Source organism: Moschus berezovskii, chromosome 20 (genome assembly GCF_049115385.1).
Source record: "Moschus berezovskii isolate FMDL1 chromosome 20, NW_MosBer_1.0, whole genome shotgun sequence".
In the NCBI taxonomy this organism is placed as follows: Eukaryota; Metazoa; Chordata; class Mammalia; order Artiodactyla; family Moschidae; genus Moschus; species Moschus berezovskii.
This window is the reverse complement of record NC_142479.1, coordinates 34,408,335-34,430,632: the sequence shown is the minus strand read 5'-3', so window position 1 is coordinate 34,430,632 and position 22,298 is coordinate 34,408,335. Positions and strand designations below refer to the sequence as shown.

Genomic DNA, 22,298 nt, shown 5'->3' with positions numbered 1-22,298 from the left:
GGGGCTACCCAGGTAGCACTGGGAACCTGCCTGCAAATGCAAGGGACCTGGGGTTCGATCCCTGGATTGGGAAGATCCCTTGGAGGAGGGCGTGGCAACCCACTCCAGTATTCTTGCCTGGAGAATCCCATGGACGGGGATCCTGGCGGGCTACAGCCCATAGTATTGCAGAGAGTCAGCCATGACTGAAGCAACTGAGCACACACGTGGGGTTGTATAGGGATGAAATGAATTCCTACATGTAAAGAACTTCGCGTGGTGCCAGGCCCAGAGTCAACCTTCAACCCGGAGCGGCCACTTCTGTTACGATAAATACAGCCCTCCACCAAATGCCACCTGCACCTACACTCAGTGTCAGGGGCTCCCTGAGGAAACCGAGAATCCCAGGCAAAGCAGAACTCGGGCCCACTGTGGCCTCTACGCTGGGGAACGCCAAGCAAGCAGACTGCCCCTGGCCGCCCTCCTTGACCTCCTGCAAAGCCCCTCTAAGCAACCAGCCATGAGCGTCCCCCAATGCCAGTGTGCCCCGCCAGGACCTTGCCGGTCCTTCCCCCAACCCCACTGCCCCAGGTACCCTACCTCTCTCTGCTCACTGCAGATCTTACACAACCACAGGGGCCGTTTCTGGCCAGGAGAGGCCTCGATCCCGCATTTGGTGCAGACTTTCTACAAGAGAGAGGACACAAGAACGTAAATACTCGGTCCCTTCCTCCCCCGCTGAGGGGCTGGGAAAACTATAACCCAGGAGCCCTCGTCATCTTCTGAGGGGATGGTTTTTGCTTCAGGCCCCAAGGGGAGATGACCTGAAGGACACAGATCATCTGAACCCAGCAGCTGGCTGTGGGGCACGGAGGATGTATACCCATCCTTGGATGGCCGCGATAGAAATTCACCCCCAACAAGTACATCCTGTTGGGATCACATCAAAGAAATAAGCTTGCTGAGAGTCACAGCTGCATCACGTTCAACAGCAAGGAACTGGAAACAACCCAAACACCCAGTACCAGAGGCGGAGCAAACATAACCGAGCAAGATACGGCCTTCACACAGCAGACGGCTTTGGCCCCCTGGAAATGCGGGCAGGAATGATGTTATTCAACAGAGAGAACATATACATGGATATAACCATGCAGAAAACTCACTTGTGTGCCTGACAAGGTCAGGTGATGATGTAGTGAGAAATACCAGTGCCCGCTTAGGTACTTCCTTGATGCCAAGGCCCTTCATTTAAACATCCCAGCCACCCCAGTATACATAAGAAGTGGGAGTAGTTTGAGAAAGTCCTCACGTTCACACAGCAAGTAACAGACTCAGGTCTGCCTCTCGAGCTGTTATATAACAGCCTCCGGACACATAAGTAGCCAGAACCCAGTTTCTGCGGCGTTTTTCCTTCTACAGAATTGCTTAAGCTCATCACTTCTAAATACGTATTTTGCTTCCTCCAAATGCACAGCCACAAGCAGCAGTGGGAAAAGCCAGATGAAACGCACCAGGAGGCAGAGGGGGACTTGGTGGGGGCTGAGACCTCGTCCCGGCGAACCCAGCAGAGTCTGATTAGGGGACAGTGTGTCCTCCTTACAGAACAGTCACACCAGCTAATCAATCAGTCTTTCTGCCGCCTGGAAGCTGCCTGGTCCCTGCAGGGTGGGGAGCTCTCCCCTTCCCCCTCCCCCTGAGGGAAGGCTGGATCCCTGGCTTGGACTTTCCTGCAGGCTGCCAACTGAGCAAGGAGCACACCTCTCTGCCGAGAGGGAAATGTCACCAGCTTGGCCTCCCCAAACATGTTGTTACTGCTTGATGGGGGAGCTGAGCCTCAGGAGGTGGGGAGCCAGTTCGTGGCAGGAGGGGAGCTATGATACATCATGGGGCGGTGTGTCTGCACTGGCCTCCATTTGATGCTCAGGTACAAGAGACATCACTTTTCTTTGATTTCTCCAAATACACTGTAACCTGCTCCAAGCTCAGCTCCCTCCCGGTTGTCAGGACAGTCCACCCCAGTCTGATTGGGCCTGACTCTCACGAAGATCTCAGGCTTGGGGTCTTGGCAGTGCAGTGTGTCTGGGAAGGGTCCCCTGGGTGCTGTGGGGCCCAGCCACTCCTGTGCCAGGCCTGGGCTGGGATCTGTGCCAGGCTGGGGCTCGGCCTCTCTGGGGGCCTGCAGACTGTCCGCCTGGAACTCCAAGTCACCAGCCCTGACCTGGTTTGGAGATCTCCCTCCCAGCCTAGAGCCGCCTCTTGTTGCCCTTCCTAAAGTTCGCCCCAACCCTTCTACCTCGAGGACAGGGCCCCCCATAAGCCCATAAGTTGGGCCTCAGGAAACACACATGGGCCCCTCCTCCCCGGGGTAAAGAGAGGAACGAGGTGCTGAAGCCACTTGGCTGTTTTTCTTGCTCATTCCAATGACCCTGTGTAGATAAGGGAGTGTGAGCTGGCCACCAGATCAACTCAGTGCAAAGGAAACACTGCATAGTCTTGTCAAGGAGAGCCAGGCCTGGGGGAGGCTGCTAGCTTCCCTGCCAAGTGGGCTTCCACTGAGCGGAATTGCCCTGTGCAAGTGAGTGCCGGCTTCTAGGGGTTGACGTCTCATGCTTCCTGCAGCCTGAAACTGCATCTGAGCATTAGACAAACCAAGTCTACCTTCTAGGCCTAACTCAGATGCTTCATGTGTTCCTTTAGCAAAGGTGCATCCCTGCCCAGAACATGCTCAGGGAAAGGGGGGTGGCTCAGGGTGTGGCCACAGGATGTGGGCTCTAGGGCAGGACAGCACAGAGTCTGCCATTTAGAGGCAACCTTAGACTTGTCACTAACCTTCTCTGGGCTTTGTTTCCTTGTCCAGAAAATGGTGGTAACAAGCAGGTGCATGTCACCGCTGGGAGGATCAAGGGAGCTGATTCACAAAAGTGCTCATCAGCACAGTACATGGTAAGAAGCCAGGCAGTAACCAGAGTCCTGCATGGCCATCTCAGTAAAGGATACCACACCCATCAATCATATAGGCCAAAACCCAGAATCATCCTTGATCCTCACTCTCCCTCATACCCACCTAAATAACCCATCTCTGAGAACTCTAAATCTCACTCAAACTGTCCCCCCCACCACCACCCTCCCTATCCACACCCACCTCCCTGTGGCCTCAGCTCGCACCCCTCTCCCACTGCTCCACTGCCTGGCCCTCTACTCTCAAGCTCCAGCCAGGCTGACCTGACTTCAGGCCCTGGTCCTCTATCTGCTTTTCCTGCACCGGACCTTGGCATGTGCTGCTTGCTCCATCCGGGATGTACTTGGTCACACTCTCTCCTTATCAGCCTACACATCCTTCAGACCTCAGCAAAAGCACAGCTCCTTCAAGGAAGCCTTGTCTGACTTCTTACCCAGTTGGAGCTTCCCTACCAGGCTCTTGCCTCTTCTTCTCCACCTAGGTCTTATCCTCATCCTCATGGCTATGTAACTACAGCCACTTCCCCTACCAGGCTGACAGCTCTTGGAGGACAGAGGCCATGCCTGTTTCTCTTCATCCCCCTGGTTCCAGTAGCAGCATCATGAATTGTTGTAGAATAAATGAATGAGCAAAAAAGAGCTACTAAAAAAAAATCTAATGAATGTATTTATTTGGCTGTACTGGGTTTTAGATTTGGCATGTGGGATTTTGTTCTCTGACTAGGAATTGAACCCGGGCCCCTGCATAGGGAGTACGGAGTCTTAGCCACTGGACCACCAGGGAAGTGCCCCAAGAAGAGCTACTTTTAATATTATACCTGAGAAGGCAAGAGGGGCTCCCTCCTGGAATGTGCTGACCAGCTTGGGGGAAGAGACACCCAGAGACAGGAAGTCCTCACTTGGCAGCTGGGGGCGAGGAATGCCTGGTCCATACTGAGTAATGCTCACTGGTGGGGCGATGGGAGACTAGATCAGGAAGAGCCTCGTTCAGGGTGGGGTGTTGGGGTGAGGGGGGGGTTGGGACTGCTGCTGGTTTGCCTCACTCTAAGTGTAGAGCATGAAGCCAGGCTGGCCTGCCCACAGAGGAAATGACTCCATTGGTCCTTTACTAAGAGCAGCGGGCAGGAATGTGTGCCCTGCCCTACACGTGACCACTCCTGATTGCCCCTCACCCCCAGGAATATCCTGCAGGCCACCTGTGAATGCAGACTGGATCCAAGGTCTATGGGGCATCCTCCTCAGCATTCCCACAATCCAGGCTACTTCGGTTACCCCAAGACTCCCTGGAACCCCACCCTCTATCCAACATCATCACCTTCACCTTCCCACACTGCCAGCCAGAGTCAAAGGTGCGATGAGGTCTGGGAGACCACAGAGCTTGGGCAACTCACTTCCAGGCTAGCCTTCACATCCTTACTGGGAGCCCCCGACTCATTCCACACAGAGCCTGCATTCTTCATGGCGGGTCCCCAAGTGAAAAGTGAAAGTGAAAGTCACTCAGTTGTGTCCGACTCTTTGAGACCCCATGGACTATACAGTCCATGGAATTCTCCAGGCCAGAATACTGGAGAGGGTAGCCTTTCCCTTCTCCAGGGGATCTTCCCAACCCAGGGATCGAACACAGGTTTCCTGCATTGCAGGCAGATTCTTTACCAGCTGAGCCACAAGGGAAGCCCAAGAATACTGGAGAGAGTAGCCTATCCCTTCTCCAGGGGATCTTCCCGACCCAGGAATTGAATCGGGGATTTCCTGCATTGCAGGTGGATTCTTTACCAACTGAGCTATCAGGGAAGCCCAAGGCAGGGTCCCCAAGCTGCCACCAACTAGAATGGAATAGGTGACTAATTTTGCATGGTAGAAATAGAGATGCGGATGTAGAGAACAGACTTGTGGACCCAGCGGGGGAAGGAGAGGGTGGGATGGATGGAAAGAGTAGCATCAAAACATATATATTGTTGTATTGTGGTTTAGTCCCTAAGTTGTGTCCAACTCTTCTGTGACTGCCAGGCTCCTCTGTCCATAAATAAAATAGGTAGCTAACGGGAAGTTGCTGTATAACACAGGAAGCTCTACCCAGTACTCTGTGACAACCTAGAGGGGTTGGATGGGGTGAGAGAGTGGTTCAAGAAGGAAGAGACATATGCAAAAACAAATTAATTAATTAAAAAAAAGAGAAGGGAGTGGGCACGGTGCCTACGTGTAGGAGGGAACGAAAAGGCTTGCACCATTCCAAGAGCACTTGGTACCCAGCAGCCTGAAGGCTTCACCACGACATCAACATCTATCACAGGGAGAGCGGTGTTCCCGACGCTCAGCCAACCAGAGAAAGATGAAACTGTGCTCAAATGTTCCATACAAGGAGGCTGGAAAAATGCACACTGTGCAGAAATGAATAACGAAGGTGGTTAATTTGAAACTATCTGGTGCTTCAATTCAATAAGCATTTACTCAACAACTGGATGGAAGGCGATGTTCTAGGAATGAGGAAGATGAACAGGGCAAGGCCCTTTGTCCTCACTGAGGGTCCCATCGAGTGGAAGACTTAATGAGTCAAACTCATCTGGAAAAGGACTTGCCCAAGAGTTTCAGCCAACTGAAGTTAGTCACCCAGGTGGTCTCTCCCTAGGAACCAGGCAGCAATGATGTTCCCAGAGTGGTCGCTCCCCCATCCCCACCGCCCCCAGGAAAGCAGAGGAAAGAAATGGCTACATCCAGACAACCATCACAGCACAGGCAGGAATGACGCCAAGAAGTCAGCCCACGCATGTGCACTTCACGTCACCCAGTGTGTCCCCAATGCTAGAATTTGAATTTTCAACAGCAAGAAAAATCCGATTGCGTTTTGGAGAAAGGTACTCTGCAATAAAAATGATGATATAAACAAAAGAAGTGAAACTGGTCACGATGGAACCGTGTATTTAGTGACACGGAACAACGTTCACAATAAATGAAGTTTTGAAAGTGAGTTATAAACAGAAAGTCTAGTGTGTTTCTCTATCATATAAATGTGTTTGTAGCTATCTAGAAGTCAACACGTGCACAGAAAAATACCTGGAAGGAATAGGCCAAAATGTACATTGAATTGTGCTGCATCAAAATCTATTTTAAATGGGTAAACAGAATTCCTATTTAAAGGAAGCTTATACTAAATGTTTCCAGAAATCACTTGCCCCAACTTCAGCTTTTGACCAGATCTGGATTTTTGTGGGTCAGGATGGATTAAAGAAGCTGAAATCATGTGCCCAACTGCCTCCAACGCCCAGACTTTGCAGCTGGTGCCAATGGGTCAGTGACCCCTCTGATCACAGCCTCAGCCCTGCTCAACCCCGAGACATCGGCCAGGCTTTGCGGTACATCTCCAGCCCTGGAGGGCTGGGAATGCAGGGGCTACACGTGGCCTCCTTGCCACAGAGAGACTTGGTATCTGAAACCCGGGGCCTGTTGCCAAATGACTAACTAGATACTGATGTATTGCGTTGGCCAAAAAGTTTGTTTGGGTTTTCTGTAAGATGTTATAGACAAATCTGAGTGAACCTTTTGGCCAACCCAATACATCTTATGAATACTTCTATACTTTACTGAGCCTGGTTGCTACACCAAGCATCAAGGTATGTGTTTTACGTAGAATCTCATTTCATTTTCACAACCACCCTAGGAAGTGGGTATCATTGTCCCTGTTTTATAAACTTGGGATCTGAGGCTTGAGGCTAAGTAACTTGACCACAGGGAACTGGGATGTGAACCCCATGCTGTTTGAGCCCTAGGTCTCAGCCCAGACAAGACTTAGCCAAGCCTTCCTTCCTCCCTGGCAGCTCAAATGGAGGCAAGGCTGGTTCCCCGGGTCCTGGCCCCTTCTCCAGAACTCCAGATTCAGTCAAGCCTCAAGTGGGAGAGGGCATAGCACCAGGCCCCTCCTCTGGTCATTGGGACACAGCCTGGGGGCCAGTGGGGCAGAAGGCAGGCTGACCGCTACAAATACTGAGTCACTAGGGCCCTAAGATGCACAGTCTTAAGAATGCCAGCCACCTGCTGCTTGGCCTGAGAGAGAAGCCAGGAGGCGACCAGAGAAGAGTTTCAGGAGGAAGACAAGTCTCTGCTTTCCACCCCAGTCCTGTGCCAGGGATAACCAGCCGTCCTGCATCCCGGCTGCGGGTGGCAGGCACACTAACCCACGCAGGGCCAGGCCTCCCCTCTGTACTGCCTCCTCTGAGTGGGCCCTCCCCTGCTCAACACCAGATGAGCCGCTGATGCCACTTGGGGGCCACCTGCTAATCCCAACCCTGGGCAGCCCCCAGCTGCCAGCCACCCCTCCCAGCTGAAAGGCAGCACTGCAGATTTCAGGACTCGCTCCCAAAATACCGCCTTCCGCCCGCCTGCCACTTGCTGCAGCCAGCACCGCATCCTGAGTGGAGAGGAGGTTTTAAAAGGAGATGGAAGGAGCTCGAGATGAACACTCATACGTGCAGACTAAGAAATCACACCAAAGATGTGCTTTTGGATCATCTCTATGCTGGTGCCCTGCTGTGTGTCTGATGGGGGCTGGGGTACCTCGGGCAGGATGAATCTGCCAGGAAATGGGGGGACCACTGCCTCTCCCCCCAACCTGTCCCGTTAATTCTTCCTGGCCCTGGCTGTCCTCAGCATCACCTCTCAAAATGGAGGCTCCATGCTTGATTTTTGCCTCTTTTCCAGGCGAACGTGGGAAGCAAGGACTTGAGCTGTCTCGACGGGCCCCAGAGTGCACCCCAGGCATGCAGGGTGGGTGACAGGAGGGAAAGCAGAGGCAGCCCTGGCTGCAAACAAGAGTTTGGGGAAAGGAGTGGGGACAGTTATTCACTCTGAAACTGAGAGGGAGGTTTTAAAAACCAGCGGATCTAATAACATATGATCAAAGGGACACCGCATGAGACATGGGTCTTGAGGAATTCATCCCTTCCTTCAGCAGGCATCTCACAGGACACGTGGGCACACAGCCCCTTCCAGGGAAGAGACATACAAAGGCTGGCCTCCATGGACAGAGCAGCTCTGAGTCCTGCCGGGACTGAAGCCGGCTGATGCAGGCACACGGAGAGGAAACGAATTACGCACCACACGTGCAACGGACGAAGGGCTGGAGGGGATTGCCAGGGATGTTCCCAGAGCCGGCCTGTCCCAGGCAGGGGTCAGTGGAGACCCCCCAGGCTTGGGTGCGCCCCTCACTGCATGCTTCCAAGAGCATCCTGCTCACTTTTTTCAAACATAAAATGCTTTGAAATTTCAAACAGCATTTAAGAAGGTAGAAGGTTTCCACATAAAGAGAGCCTGGGTTTTGAAAGGTTAAACGAAGCTGCTCCAAAGACCCTGGTCAGGCGGCTGGATGGGGGCTCCACACTTGTCCCTCTTGACTTCTAAGGGGACCTTGGGTCTCACAGGGTCTTCTGTGGGGACAGGTGACAGCACTGACTCTCCCCAGGGGTGTGTGAGGATGGAAATCACTGTGCCTCAGACAAAGAAAACAAACTTCAGGTTACAAAAGAGGAAGTGGGTGGGGAGGGATAGATTAGGAGTCTGGGATTAACAGATACACACTACTGTATATAAAATAGACAGGGACTTCCCTGGTGGTCCAGTGACTAAGGCTCCTTGCTCCCAAGGCAGGAGGCCTGGGTTCAATCTGTGGTTAGGGAACTAAGATCTCATATGCTGCAACTAAGACCTGGAATAGCCAAATACATAAATAACATAAAAATAAATAGATAACAAGGACCTGCTGTATAGCAGAGGGAACTATAGTCAGTATCTTATAATAACCTGTAATAGAAAAGAATCTGAAAAAGAATAAGGATATATATGCATGTATAACTCAGTTAGTTTGCTGAACATCTGAAACATTGAAAATTGACAATACTTCAATAAAAAAAAAAGAGAAAAGGAATCAGTGAATGGTTCTATCAGGAGTTCTCAGACACAACCCTCATAAAATCTCCTAGGCTTGGTGTGCACCCCAGGGCCCCGTCCCTGGGCCAACCTGCCGAAGGAGGAAGCTCTAGGGTGGATGAAGCCCACTGCACCCAGAGGGCTCCCTGACCCACACCGAGCTTTCCTTAAGCTCTGAACACAGACCAGCTCCTCCCCACTTGGCTCCCACAAGTCCTTCAGGGATGAGGCTCCTGGACCCTGGTTAGCTCCTACCAGCCTTAAAGAAACCCCTTGCTCCTGGAACTGACCCAGGCCCCCACCGAGCTCGTCTAGTGCTCCAGCCTCTCAGCCACAGAACCACATGGCTCCATCCGAATCCCTGGACCCATGGTCTCCCAGGACCACTGCATCACCCCGGCAGCCTGCAGCTCCCCGACCCCATGCTGGCCAGGAGGGACTCAGCACAGAGGGCCCAGGTGGTGGAGGAAGTGGGCTCATGTCCCATTGCTCCCCACTGGGTGGTTACTTAGAGTTATGACTCATAATAATGATAATAGTCGCCATTTACTGAGCACTCACTCCACGCCTGGCACCCGGCTCAGCGCTCAACACCCACTATCATGATTGCATTTAATCTCGTTTATGTTCACAACAGCCCTGCGAGGGAGGTTTTATGATCTGGACGTCTTAGATGATGAATTGGAGGCCCAGAACTCTTGGGTGGCTTGGCTAAGTTCATGTCACCAGGAGGTGGCAGGGCTGGGATGGGGACCCAGGTCCATAATCATAAAAGCAGGAGCTTATATAATGTGGACTGTGTGCTGGGCACTGCGGGAGTGCTTCGTATGGACAAGTTTCTTAATACTGACCGCCCAGGTAAGCTGTCTGTGGTCATACAACGGGAGTTAGTAGAAGGCTGGGCTGGGATCTTACTCCTGATCACTGACAGAGAGGAAGTGGATGCAGTTTTCCTATGGCCAGTGGTGGTCTGAAGACACGTGGCTGAGACAGACAATGGCCATCCTGGGAACACAAACTCACTGCATTAAAGACCCCAGACACAGCCAGCTCCAGCCTCCCCCAGCTCGGTCCCGGTTGCATAATCAACCTCTGTTTTCCTGAAGCTTCGGGCTGGGGCCTCCCAAAGACAATTCCTCACCCAGAGGCGTGTCTGCCACCTGGTAGCCACCTGGCCCAGGCTCTGTTATGGGAGCCACAGCCAAGGGAAAGGCCTGATCATTTTGGTTTTCCGCCCTTGTATCCAGTGCCCTGAAAATGCCCCGTTCCTCTAGCAGACCCCCAGCTAAGGCTATAGGTAAGCCTGGCTCCTCTGGGGCTGCCACAAAGATGCACCTTGGAGGGAGGGCCAGGCAGGGAGCCCCTTGGCCAGGTGTGCCAAGCAGATCCTAGCTCCCAAATTCCGTAGCCCTAGGACCTGTGACCAGCCAGTGGGAGGGGGTCTCCAAAGACATTGAAGTCTCAGCCCTGCTTTTGGAATGCTTGTTATATCCACGAGAAGCAGGCAGGGCCCTCCAGTGAACCTTCACCATTCCTCCCTCTAGAATTCGGTGGGCAGCCACTTTAGCTGCAGGCTGAGTCAATGACGTCTAAAGCATCCAGCAAATACTCCCTAAAGTCCTGCTCCTGGACTAGGTGGAGAACACAGTGAGGCTCACAGGCTGGAGGCACAGAGACGTAAGGATGGATGCACACATATGTGAGAGCCTTCCTCCCTGGCCCCCGCCTAACTCTCCAGCCTCACCAAGCCCACCACACCAGCCCCCAGTGCCTCACTGCCTGTTCCTGACACTCTGGGTACTTCCTGGCCGCTATGCTTTCAACCAGGCTCTGCCTCATGGCCAGTGAACTCCTATGCATCCTTCAGGAACAACTCAAATGTCTCCTCCTCCATGACTCCTTCCTTGATTTTTCCCCAGGGGAAGTACAAGTTACTCTCTCCTGTGCACTCCTAACATGGGTTGGGATTTCTAGAGGAGGGTTAACTGTACCATACTGAAGTTGTCTCTCCTGTGACTGTGTCCCCTTTAGAAATAGGACATTGTTTTTCATGCTTAAATCCCCTAGTTTAGCGGGCACCTGGCTTGTAGCTGGCTAGGAAAGGAAGGAGGGTCTGACTGACAAGTACCATGTGCTGTGGGACTGAGATTCTGCAGATATCCGGGGGCTGATACTGGCTTTTAAGGAGGTGAGAGATATTATCAGATCTGAGTTTCAGAAAAAGGGCCTTGGGCTGAAAATACAGATTCAGTCACTCATGGTCAATTTGTCTTCCATATTCTCAGCAGAGGCTCTTTTTCCAGAACATTCCCAGATGCCTATGGAACTTCCGATCCTAGCTTGGTTTGGAAGGTGAGGAAAAGGAAGGACGCTGGCTCATCCAAGGCCGCCAGTCGGCCAACAGGATGGACGGTGGTGATGTCAGCAGAGTGGGAACGGGCAGCTGCCACAATATTTAGCTTTGGACACAGTGATCCTTGCAGTGCGAGGGGACTCCTTGGAAGAGCTGTCTGGCCCCAGTTGACATCCAAGACCAGAGCTTGGGAGGAAGGCAGGGGACAGAGACGAGGGCGGGACAGCACATGGCGTTGGCTGAAGCTGGAGCACTCGAGGGAAGTGAGAGGCCATGCAGACCAGTGATCTTTCAGTGTTAATCTCAGTGTGTCTACTCTTGGTTTCGCCATCCCTGGGACAGGTGTTTCAGGAGAGCTGAGGCTTGCCCTGACCCCTGAGGTCACTCTGAAACCCAGATTACTGCTTGGCACACTGCAGGTGCTCAAGAAATGTTTGTTTAGGCTAAAAGAGATGTGAATATCTGAGTTCTGATGGAGCTAGAACAGGGGGAAAGCATAAGGAGGAGGAAGGGTCTTTGTGGGGACCAGGAGGGGCCCCAGAGCAGAACCACAGGGCCAGGCTGGATGCAGACAGCCAGCCAGACAACACACTTGAGTTGCTGGGCCAAAGAGAACGGGGTGGGGAGTGGGGAAGTCTTAGGGAGGCTGGAGAAGGCAAATCCAGGGACCACCAGAAGCCAAGTTAGCATAGATAGCCCAAACGAAAGTCAGAAGGTTCCCTGGCTTTGCACCAACACTGCGTGGACATTCAGCCCCTTGGCAACTCCACCTGTCCCAGGGGTCAGCACCATTTCTCCGGCTCTCTGGAATCATCATAACCCTCAAAAGGTTAGATTTCAGACCTCACTGGCAGTCCAGTGGTTAGGACATCACCACCAGGGGGTGTGGGTTCAATTCCTGGTCGGGGACCTAAGATCCCACATGCCCAAAAAACGAAATGGTAAAACAGAAGCAGTATTGTAACAAATTCAATGAAGACTTTAAAAAATGGTTCACTTAAAAAAAAAAAAAAAAACAAAACCTTTATCAAAAAGATGGGTTTATGTGAAAATACCCTCTCCCTTCTCTGTGTACTTCCAGGGCCTGGGACACATTAACTGTCTTTGAAGCCAGTCTTTGGAACTGTCACTGGAACTGCCTGTCATTGGAAGCCTGTCATTGGAACTGAGATATATATACATATAAAAATTTGAAAAATAGAGCAGCCTCAACAAACACCCTAGGGCTTCTTAACATTCCAGGAGCAACAGCACTAATGATCAATTAAGGACCCCGGTGATGCATAAGAGCAGAGCGCCAGGGAGCATGGTGACAGGTCTGGGCCAGGTAGAGTTACGTCTCATCCTCAGGCCTTGGAACTCCCAGCCTGGGTGGGTTGCTTATGCTGCTGAAGTTGGCAGCTTGTGCTCAGAGAATGAATGGACTGAGGGCCCTGGATACCACGTGGAGGGGTTAGACTTTATTCTAAAGGTACTAGGGAGCCACCGAAGACTTTAGCGGGAGTGAAAAAAAAAAAATCACACTTGAGCAAGACCAAGAAGGAGCTAGAAAACAGATGAGACTCCACTGTAGGCGGTCAGGTAACTGGGTGAGGCGGCCCCACAATTACACCCTGGTGCTCAGGCCTCACGCCCCGCGGGCGCCCGGGCTACACTCCTGTCTGCGCCTGGAAACTCAGCGAGGCAGACGCGGTTCTTGGGCAGAACTATGCCTCTGAAAGGCTTGGCAGGTCACGACCCCTCTTAGCCTCAGCTCCTCCATCTGTAACCTGGGGGAGTCACTCCTCCTATGGAAGGCAGGATGACAAGGGTGAGGAAAGGGTTTGGAAGAGAGAGAGATTAAAAGCCCCTCTGACAAAGGCCTGGCTCTTTCCAGGTTTGGACGCCCAGCCTAAAGGGCACCCTGGGTGAGGAGCCAGCTCCTCCATGCCCCGCCATCCGCAGGACCCGTGCCCTGGTGTCCCCGTGGGGAAACAGGAGGACAGGCTAAATCCACCTCCAGTTAAGGTCAGTGAACAGCGAACAGCTGCGCAGGAAACGACGCAGCAGGAAGAAACAGGGGCAATTGAAGAGCGATGAAGAATCGCTGGCCCCGTGAAGGGTGGCAGCTTGTGGGGCACAGCCGGCGAGGTAAGGGCCACGTGGGCGGCGCTGGCCACAGCTCGGACTGGAAATGTCATTATCTGTTATTTACCGCAACAGAGGACGGGCGGCTGCACCAGATTACTGTTCCTGGTAACAGCCACTAAACAGATTTTCCAGTACGGCTTCCTGCTGCTGGTGTGCTCTTGATGGACGATACACTGACCAGACCCGGGGAGAAGAGCCACTGAGGGAGGTGGCAAGGGGTGTCAGGAGGTGCCGGGCAGAGGTCTCAGGGGGGAAGCCTGGCCGGTGTCCCCAACCCTAACCCAGGCCTACAGAGACTCCTCCCACTCAGTGAGGGGCTGGCCGCACCCTAACCAGTTTATGACTCCACAACCTCAAACATCGCACATGTGTCTAGCCGCTGCTCAGCCATCTCAGGATGTCCAGGGGGTCTTGGGATACCACACTCGACCGTGAATGGTGAGCCTCAGTGTTGGGGTTACCATCTCTGCCCCAGTATTGGGGGCACTTAGCCAATGACCTTCACACCCCATGGGCAAGCGCCAGACAGCACCTTCTCTCTCTTCTTAGTTCTCTGACCAAGGCTCAAACCCATACCCCCTGAGTTGGGAGGGCAGCGTCTTAACCATTGGACACCAGGGAAGTCCCTAGCTCTCTTTACATCCAAAGGGCATGTGGGTAAAGTTCTAAAGCAAGAAGTAGGGGGAACTGTGAGGCTCTGGCTATGCCAACAGGAGCAAGTTATCCCTCTGAACCTCTGTTTCTCCATCTGGAAAATGGGTATAATCACTGCCTGTTTTTTTTTGCCTATGGACCTTCAGGGGGTTGTGAGGAGCTTATAGCATCATCAGAGGCAGTTGGAGCTCTCAGGAGCACATGCCCACCCCCACCCCGGCTTCCTCCTACTGAGAGGACACGGGCTCCATCACAGCCTGAGCCAAGGTGAATTGGGAAGCAAACCTGCCAGGGTTTTAAAATAACAACAAACCAAGCTGTGTTCTGGAGAGAGATGAGCTTCCAAATCACAGTTGTGGCTGCTGCTGCTCCTTGATCTGGGGTGTGGGGGGGAATCCCAGGGGAGCAGGTTTTGGGGTAGTGGCCCTGCAAGGACTGGGGTGACCTGAGCTTCCTGGGAGGACATTGGTGGATAGCCCTGGAGACCCTTGCCTCTAATCCCTCCAACTGCTCCCTTTCACAGGGAGCACAAGAGTGGCACAGGGCAGGAAGGGATTTTGACCCAAGGTCACAGGGGGAGCCCAGAGCTGAGCTCTCCTGCGCTCCTGACTTCTGGGCCACCCATTAGGGCGAGGGTGCAGCAGGCAGGTATGAGTTTAGGTTACACTGCGTCCCCCCACCCCACCAGCTATGTTTGTCCTCTGATGTACACAGGGACCCATGCCCTCAATGGACTTCAGACACGGGTGGGATATGTGTGTCTGGGGGGAGTGCTGAGCAAAGGGAGAAAGCTGAAGCCAAAATGCAGAGGTTGCAGCCCTGGAAGAGATGCAGATGAGGGGAGAAGCCAGGTCTAACAGGATGAGGGGGTGTCTGCAGCAAGAGAAGATGGGCCCAGGGCCCCCACCTGTCCTGCCCCCTCAAGTGTGTGAAGAGTCTGAAAGAGCAGCAGCTACAGGAAAGGGCAAAAACTCCCTAACATCACCCAACCAAGAATGAAATTAGATTTGCATATATAGACCTGGAGAGGATGTCTTTGATATGTTATTAAGTAAATAAAGATAAAAAAAGAGAATTAAAGAGTAAGGAGTATGTTATGGTCCCATTAACAAATATGTATATACACATATCTGTGTACATTTGCCTGCATGTGGAGAGAGATACAGAAGGACAAATGTGCAAGCTGCAAAGGTCAGAGGTAGGGCAGGGGGTTAATGTTTTACATGCTCTGTATTAATCAATTTTTATGATTACCATGCAATTACTCGGTGCCAGCCACTGTTTCTAAGAGCTTGTATTTCACGTAATTCAATCCATACCACCTTATGACATAGGTGAGAAAACTAAGCCAGAGAGGTGAGGTGGCTTGCCCAAGCCAGGAGGAGAACCCAGGCACCCCAAATCCAGGGCTCTTAATCTTTATGCAATAGTATAAGTTACTTTTCAAAATACCAGAAAAAGGAAGTCAATAAGAAAATAAAGGATGCCATCTCATTAAGTCCTTCAATACTTTGGAACCCAAGCAACTGACCCTGGATCCTCCCACCTGGCAAACTCAACAGGTAGTGAACGGGTCGGGGGAAGAGGCGGGGAAGGAAGCCACACCCCTTTTCACTTCTGTGTGGGCCAGAGGCTGGGGTGGGAGCTGATTAATCAGGTCAGGGTGGCCACGTTTTCTGTAAAGGGCCAGAAAGTGCAGGATCGTGACCTGTTGGGGCCTGGCCCAGAGTGAACTCTCAGTCACTGGCAGCTTTTGCTATTTCTAACCCTTGACTGTCTTTTTTTTTCCCCTTATTTATTTATTTGGCTGTGTTGGGTCTTAGTTGCAGGATCTTTCACTGCGGCACACAGCTAGATTCTCGAGCTGAGGTGCATGGGCTCAGTAGTTGTGGTGAATATGCTTAGTCGCTCTGCGGCATGTGGGATCTTAGTTCCCCAACCAGGGATTGAACCTGCATCCCTGCATGGCAAGGCAGATTTTTAACTACTGGACCGCCAGGGAAGTCCTTCTTAACTGTCCTTGGAGTCCCCATCTTAGTCGTTTCTGCCTGAATTCAGGGCTTTATCATTGCTAATTGGATAATTCCACATCTGACAGGTTCTTTCCAACCCACAACACATTCCCACCTCCAAATCCGCCTCTGGACATAAGCTCCGCAGAGACCTACCCGGTGGTTGTCACCTCCTGCTCAGGAGCATTTGATGCTCTGCGGCCAAAAGCCTGGCATACGGGGCCCCTTGGTGACCCTTACTTCATTCTCTCCATCCCTCAGGCTGCGTCTCGCCATCACCCCCTCCTTCATCCCCCCTTCCCCACAACCGCCAACTCCGCCAACTCCGCTAAATGCCTACCAGTCCCTGTACTTCATCTTGAAATGTCCCCCGCCCCCCACCCCCAGGACCTGGGTAGCCACCCTCCAGGCTCAGCTCAAAGTGAGCTCCACTTTGCAGCCCCCTGTACCTCTCAGGTGCTAGCACCCCCCACGGCCCTCCACTCTGGGATCCCCCCCACAATATCTGTGTCTATGGCACTTGTCATGTCGAGCTGCGTTACCTCCCATCAGTGGTGAGCCCCCAAGGGCCTGGCTAGAAGGTGTGCTAAGTGAACAGGGTTCCCGGCTGGTCTCTCTCCAGAACACTCCGGGCCTTGCCACCAAAAGCCCAGCCTGGCTTTCAGCAATTCCCCCACTGCTCAGCTAAAGAAAGCTGAGCGCCGAAGAATTGATGCTTTTGAACTGTTGTGTTGGAGAATACTCTTGAGAGTCCCTTGGACTGCAAGGACGTCCAACCAGTCCATCCTAAAGGAAATCAGTCCTGAATATTCATTGGAAGGACTGAAGCTGAAATGGAAACTCCAATAGTTTGGCCACCTGACGCAAAGAACTGACTCATTGGAAAAGACCCTGATGCTGGCAAAGATTGAAGGCAGGAAGAGAAGGGAACGACAGAGGATGAGATGGTTGGATGGCATCACCGACTCGATGGACATGTGTTTGAGTAAGCTCCGGGAGTTGGTGATGGACAGGGAAGCCTGGCGTGCTGCAGTCCATGGGGTCGCACAGAGTCAGACACAACCGAGCGACTGAATTGAACTGAACCACTGCGTTTGTCCTGACGACCCTGAGCTGAAGGTTTGCATCAAACCCGGTTGACCTTTGATATTTGGGCTGATATTCGAATGGGCTCTGAGCTGTACAAAGTGGCAAAAAAGAAGCTACATTTGGGGAGGAAAGGCCAGGGCATGGGCTCCAGAGCAGGGAGAAAGAAGTGTGCCTTGATGGAGACGTTCTGTTCGTCAGATTCCTGGGTGAGCAGATGTTCCATGATGCCGTGTGCTGTCTGGTCCAAGCCTCCGATCCCCGCAACGGCAGCCAAGTCAATTCCTGCCAAGCAGCCAGAGCAGGCCCTCGGGGCAGACGAATTAAGTGACTTTTTCCGGGAATTTAGGAAACATCAGTGGCTGAATGAAAAATCCATCTTTGTAATGAGGCACAAACACACGTCTCCTAACATCTGAATCAGGTCGGGGAGGAGAAAGGACATGGTGGGGCCAATTTGGAGGCAGCTCAGATGAAATGGCTCAAGGAGGCTTCTGCCTTTGGGGCCGCACCTGAGGGACAGAGGCACTGAGGCAGGAAACAGGGGACAGGGAGTTTGGATGACTTTCACTGCACCCTCACACGGGAGGAAGGCCCTGGGGAAAAATGCCTCCCCCTCAACCCTCACGAACTGTTGGTGCAATTGTAAAATGATGCACCCGCCAGCTGAAAACAGTGTGATGGGTCCTCAGAAAATTAAACAGAATTATCCCATGATCCAGCAATAAGAATTGAAAGTAGAGTCTCAAAGAGATATTTGCATACCCATATTCACAGGAGGGCAGGAGGAGAAGGGATGAGATGGTTGGATGGCATCACTGACTCAATGGACCTGAGCTGGAGAAACAGTGGCAGACAGTGAAGGACAGGGAAGCTTGGCGTGCTGCAGTCCGTGGGGTCGCAAAGAGTCGGACACGACTGAGCAACTGAACAACAACAAATTCACAGGAGCACCATTCACAAGAGCTAAAGTGTGGAAGCAACCTCAGTGTCCATCGACAGATAAATGGATCAGCCAAATGCGTTACAAACACAGTATTATTATTTAACCTAAAAAGGATGTTACAATGTTATTATTTAACCTTTAAAAAACTAAGATCATGGCATCCAGCCCCATCACTTCATGGCAAACAGATGGGGAAACAGTGGAAACAGTGAGAGACTTTATTTTTTTAGGCTCCAAAATCACTGCAGATGGTGACTGCAGCCACGAAATTAAAAGACGTTTACTCCTTGGAAGGAAAGTTATGACCAACCTAGACAGCATATTAAAAAGCAGAGACATCACTTTGTCAACAAAGGTATGTCTAGTCAAGGCTATGGTTTTTCCCGTGGTCGTGTATGGATGTGAGAGTTGGACTGTGAAGAAAGCTGATCGCCGAAGAATTGATGCTTTTGAACTGTGGTGTTGGAGAAGACTCTTGAGAGTCCCTTGTACTGCAAGGAGATCCAACCAGTCCATCCTAAAGGAGATCAGTCCTGGGTGTTCATTGGAAGGACTGATGCTAAAGCTGAAACTCCAATACTTTGGCCACCTGATACAAACAGCTGACTCATTTGAAATGACCCTGATGTTGGGAAAAATTGGAGGCAGGAGGAGAAGGGGATGACAGAGGATGAGATGGCTGGATGGTATCACCGACTCGATGGAGATGAGTTTGAGTGAACTCCAGGAATTGGTGATGGACAGGGAGGCCTGGAGTGCTGTGGTTCACAGGGTCGCAAAGAGTCGGACACAACTGACCGACTGAACTGAATTGAAAAAGAAGTTCTCACATGTGCTACCCAGTGGATAGACCTTGGTGACTGTGCTAAGTGACAGGAGCCAGTCACAAAAAGACCAACACTGCACGATTCATTTATATGAGGTATCTAGAACTGTCAAGCATACAGAACAGAAAGAATTGGGGTGCCAGGGGCTGGGGTGGGTGGGAATGGGGAGTTATCACTTAATGGGTATAAAGTTTCAGTTTTGCAAGATGAGAAAGTTCTGGAGATGATGGTGGTGATGGTCACACAACAATGTGAATGTGAACTGTACATTTAAAAATGATTAAAATGGTAAACATTAACATTTGTTTGTCTTAACACAAATTAAAAAATAAATAATTTTTAAGGATTCCCCTGGTGGTCCAGTGGCTAAGACTCTGCACTCCCAGTGCAGGGGGCCCGGATTGGATCCCTGCTCAGACAATTAGGTCCCACGTGCCACAACTAAAGATCCCACGTGCTGCTACTCAGACCTGGTGCAGTCAAATAAATATTAAAAAAGAACAACAACAACAAATACATTTCCCAAGGCTATAGCTGCCATCAATAGTGATTCCTCTGGTGGATCTGGGAAAAACCAATTGAAAACTTTCTGTAAAGGATTCAGCATTCGAGATGTCACTAAGAACATCCATGATTCATGGGAAGAGGTCAGAGTTTCAGCATTAACAGGAGTTTGGAACAAGCTGATTCCAGTCCTCATGGGTGCCTCTGAGGGGTTCAGACTTCAGGGGAAGAAGTAACAGCAGATGTGATGGAAAGAGCAAGAAAACTAGAAGTGGAACCTGAAGATGGGCCTGGATTGCTGCAGTCTCATGATAAAACTTGAACAGATAAGGAGTTGTTTCTTACAGCTGAGCAAAGAAAGTGGTTTCTTGAGATGGTGTCTACTCTGGTGAAGATGCTATAAAGACTGCGGAAATGACAACAAAGGATTTAGGATATAACATAAACTTAGTTGATGAAGCAGTGGCAGGGTTTGAAAGGATTGACTCCAATTTTAGAAGAAGTTCTATGATGGGTAAAAAGCTATCAAACAGCATTCCATGCTACAGAGCAAGTGTTCACGAAAAGAAGACTCAATCGTTGTGGCAAAATTCACTGTTGTCTTATTTCAGGGAATTGTCGCAGTTGCCCCAAAGTTCAGCAACCACCGCCCTGATTGCAGTCAGCATGGGGGCAAGGGGAGCAAGACTGAGGCAAGAAGCCACCAGCAAAAGATTACCGTCAGATGAAAGGCTCAGGTGACGGTCAGCCTTTTTCAGAAATAAAGCGTTTTAAAATGAAAGTGAAAGGGTTAGTCGCTCAGTCATGTCTGACTCTTTGTGACCCCATGGACTGTAGCCCGCCAGGCTCTCCTGTCCATGGGATTCTCCAAGCAAGAATACTGGAGTGGGTAGCCATTCCTTCCTCCAGAGGATCTTCTGCATTGCAGGTGGATTCTTCACTATCTAAGCCACCTGGGAAGCCCTGAAATTAAGGTACGTACTTTATTTTTTTAGACATAATGCTATTGCACACATTTAGACTACATAATAGACTAGTAATAGACACATAATAGACTACAGTAAGTGCTTCCCTGGCAGTCCAGTAGCTAAGACTGTGCTCCCAGTGCAGGAGGCTCCAGTTCAAGCCCTGGTCAGGGAATTAGATCCCACATGCCACAACTAAAGATTCTACACGCTGCAACAAAGATCGAAGAGCCCACATGTCACGACTAAGATCCAGTGTAGCCAAACAAATAAATATTAAAAATAAGAGACCCAAGAAAGTGTAAATATGACTTTTATATGAACTACGACACCAACAAATTTGTTGCTTTATTGCAAAATTTGCAGTACTGCAGTGGTCTGGAACCAAACCCACAGTATCTCTGAAGTATGCCTATACAGACTTTTTGTATATATATTAAACTTGATACAACCACATGTTAAATTCACCAATATTAACCTTTTGTATTTAGAGTCTTTCAGATTTTCTAGTTATATGATCACGCTTTCATGATAACGACAGTCCTAGCTATTCTCTGATCCATACGTCACACACTTCTTTTTCTTGCGTGACTGCCCTGCTTGGCCTCCAGCACAATGTTGAACAGAAGTGGTGATAAATGTATACAGAACTTGCCTTATTCCTGACTTTATAAGAAAAGTTTTCAATATTTAACTACCGAGTATGGTGTTTCTTCTCCTCCTGTGTTCTGCTTCTCCAAGGAAGGGAAAACATGACACGTGAAGGCTTCCATCTGAAAGAATGGAGAGGCAGCATGGCAGAACAACTCACCCAGGGGACCCAGCTCCCCACTACCTGGCCAGGGGGCCCAAGCAGGCCACACCACTGAGCTGAGCCCCTGTTCTCCACCCGTGACTGGAACAGCCTCGCCTCCCCTGCTTCTCTACGGCTTTGTCTTAAGGACCAAAAAGGATGACTTCTGGGAAAGAGCTTTATAAACTCCAAAGGACATCACGTGGTGAGACAGTAGTCTCCGTGGCCACTGTTTGCAAGAGTGAGGACGGTCTGAGGGAGGTTGCAGGAGACTCTTAAGCTGAGGTTGGAGGGATGTGGTGCAGGGGAGGGCGTGGGGAGCAAGATGAGCAGAGAGAAGGCGGCCACTGAAGGTCCTTCACCACTGCCCTAAGCCAGGCCTGGGGCTGGGACCTCAGAGCAGGGGTTTTCCAACTCAAGGAGGATCAGAACCCCCAGGAGTGCTGCTTGTTAAACACACTGCCTCCTTGGGCAGCGTTCCTATTCAGTAGGTGCTATGGACTAAGTGCTTGTGTCCCCACAAAATTCGTGTATTGGGGGCTTCCCTAGTGGTCCAGTGGTTAAGAATCAGCCTCCCAATGCAGGGGACGTGGGTTTGATCCCTGGTCCAGAAAGATCCCACATGCCAAGGGGCAGCTAAGCCCATGCAACACAACTACTGAGCCTGTGCCCCAAAATTACTGAAGCCTGTGAACCCTAAAGCCCATGCTCCAAACAAGAAGCCATTGCAATGAGAAGCGTGTGCACTGCAGCTGGAGAGTAGCCCCCCGCTCCGTGGCAACTGGAGAAAGCCCGAAGGCAGCACCAAAGACCTAGCAGAGCCAAAATAAATAAACTAATTAAAATATTCACGTATTAAAGTTCTAACCCTCAGTGTGACGGTATTTGGAGGTGGGCCTTTGGGAGGTGATGAGAGTTCAGAGAGTTCAATGAGAGTTCATGAGGGTGCGGCCCTCATGATAGGATTAGTGGCCCCAGGGTTACTGCCTGTAAGGGGTTCTGCACTGACCTCAGCAGGATATCCCTCCTCAGAGAGTTAAGCAGGGTGGGGACAGGGATCAAGTTCTGGCCTGACCCCTTTCCTCCAGTGCCCCCATCCTGGGCGGGGATCGATCGCCTGTTCCCCACCCCAAACTGGGTGTCCCCTAAAGACTTTGAACAAAGCACGGGACTAC

The 22,298-nt window shown here is 51.2% G+C and overlaps 1 protein-coding gene across 2 annotated transcripts in view; it reads right to left on the bottom strand.

The window, feature by feature from the left end:
- RPH3AL (rabphilin 3A like (without C2 domains)) overlaps positions 1 to 22,298 on the bottom strand; it is a 139,934-nt gene that overhangs the window by 53,708 nt on the left and 63,928 nt on the right. For both annotated transcript variants that reach the window (XM_088828752.1, XM_088828753.1), the window contains exon 5: positions 580 to 666. In XM_088828752.1, the coding sequence (XP_088684878.1) occupies positions 580 to 666 (87 nt within the window). The remainder of the gene's footprint in view (positions 1 to 579; positions 667 to 22,298) is intronic.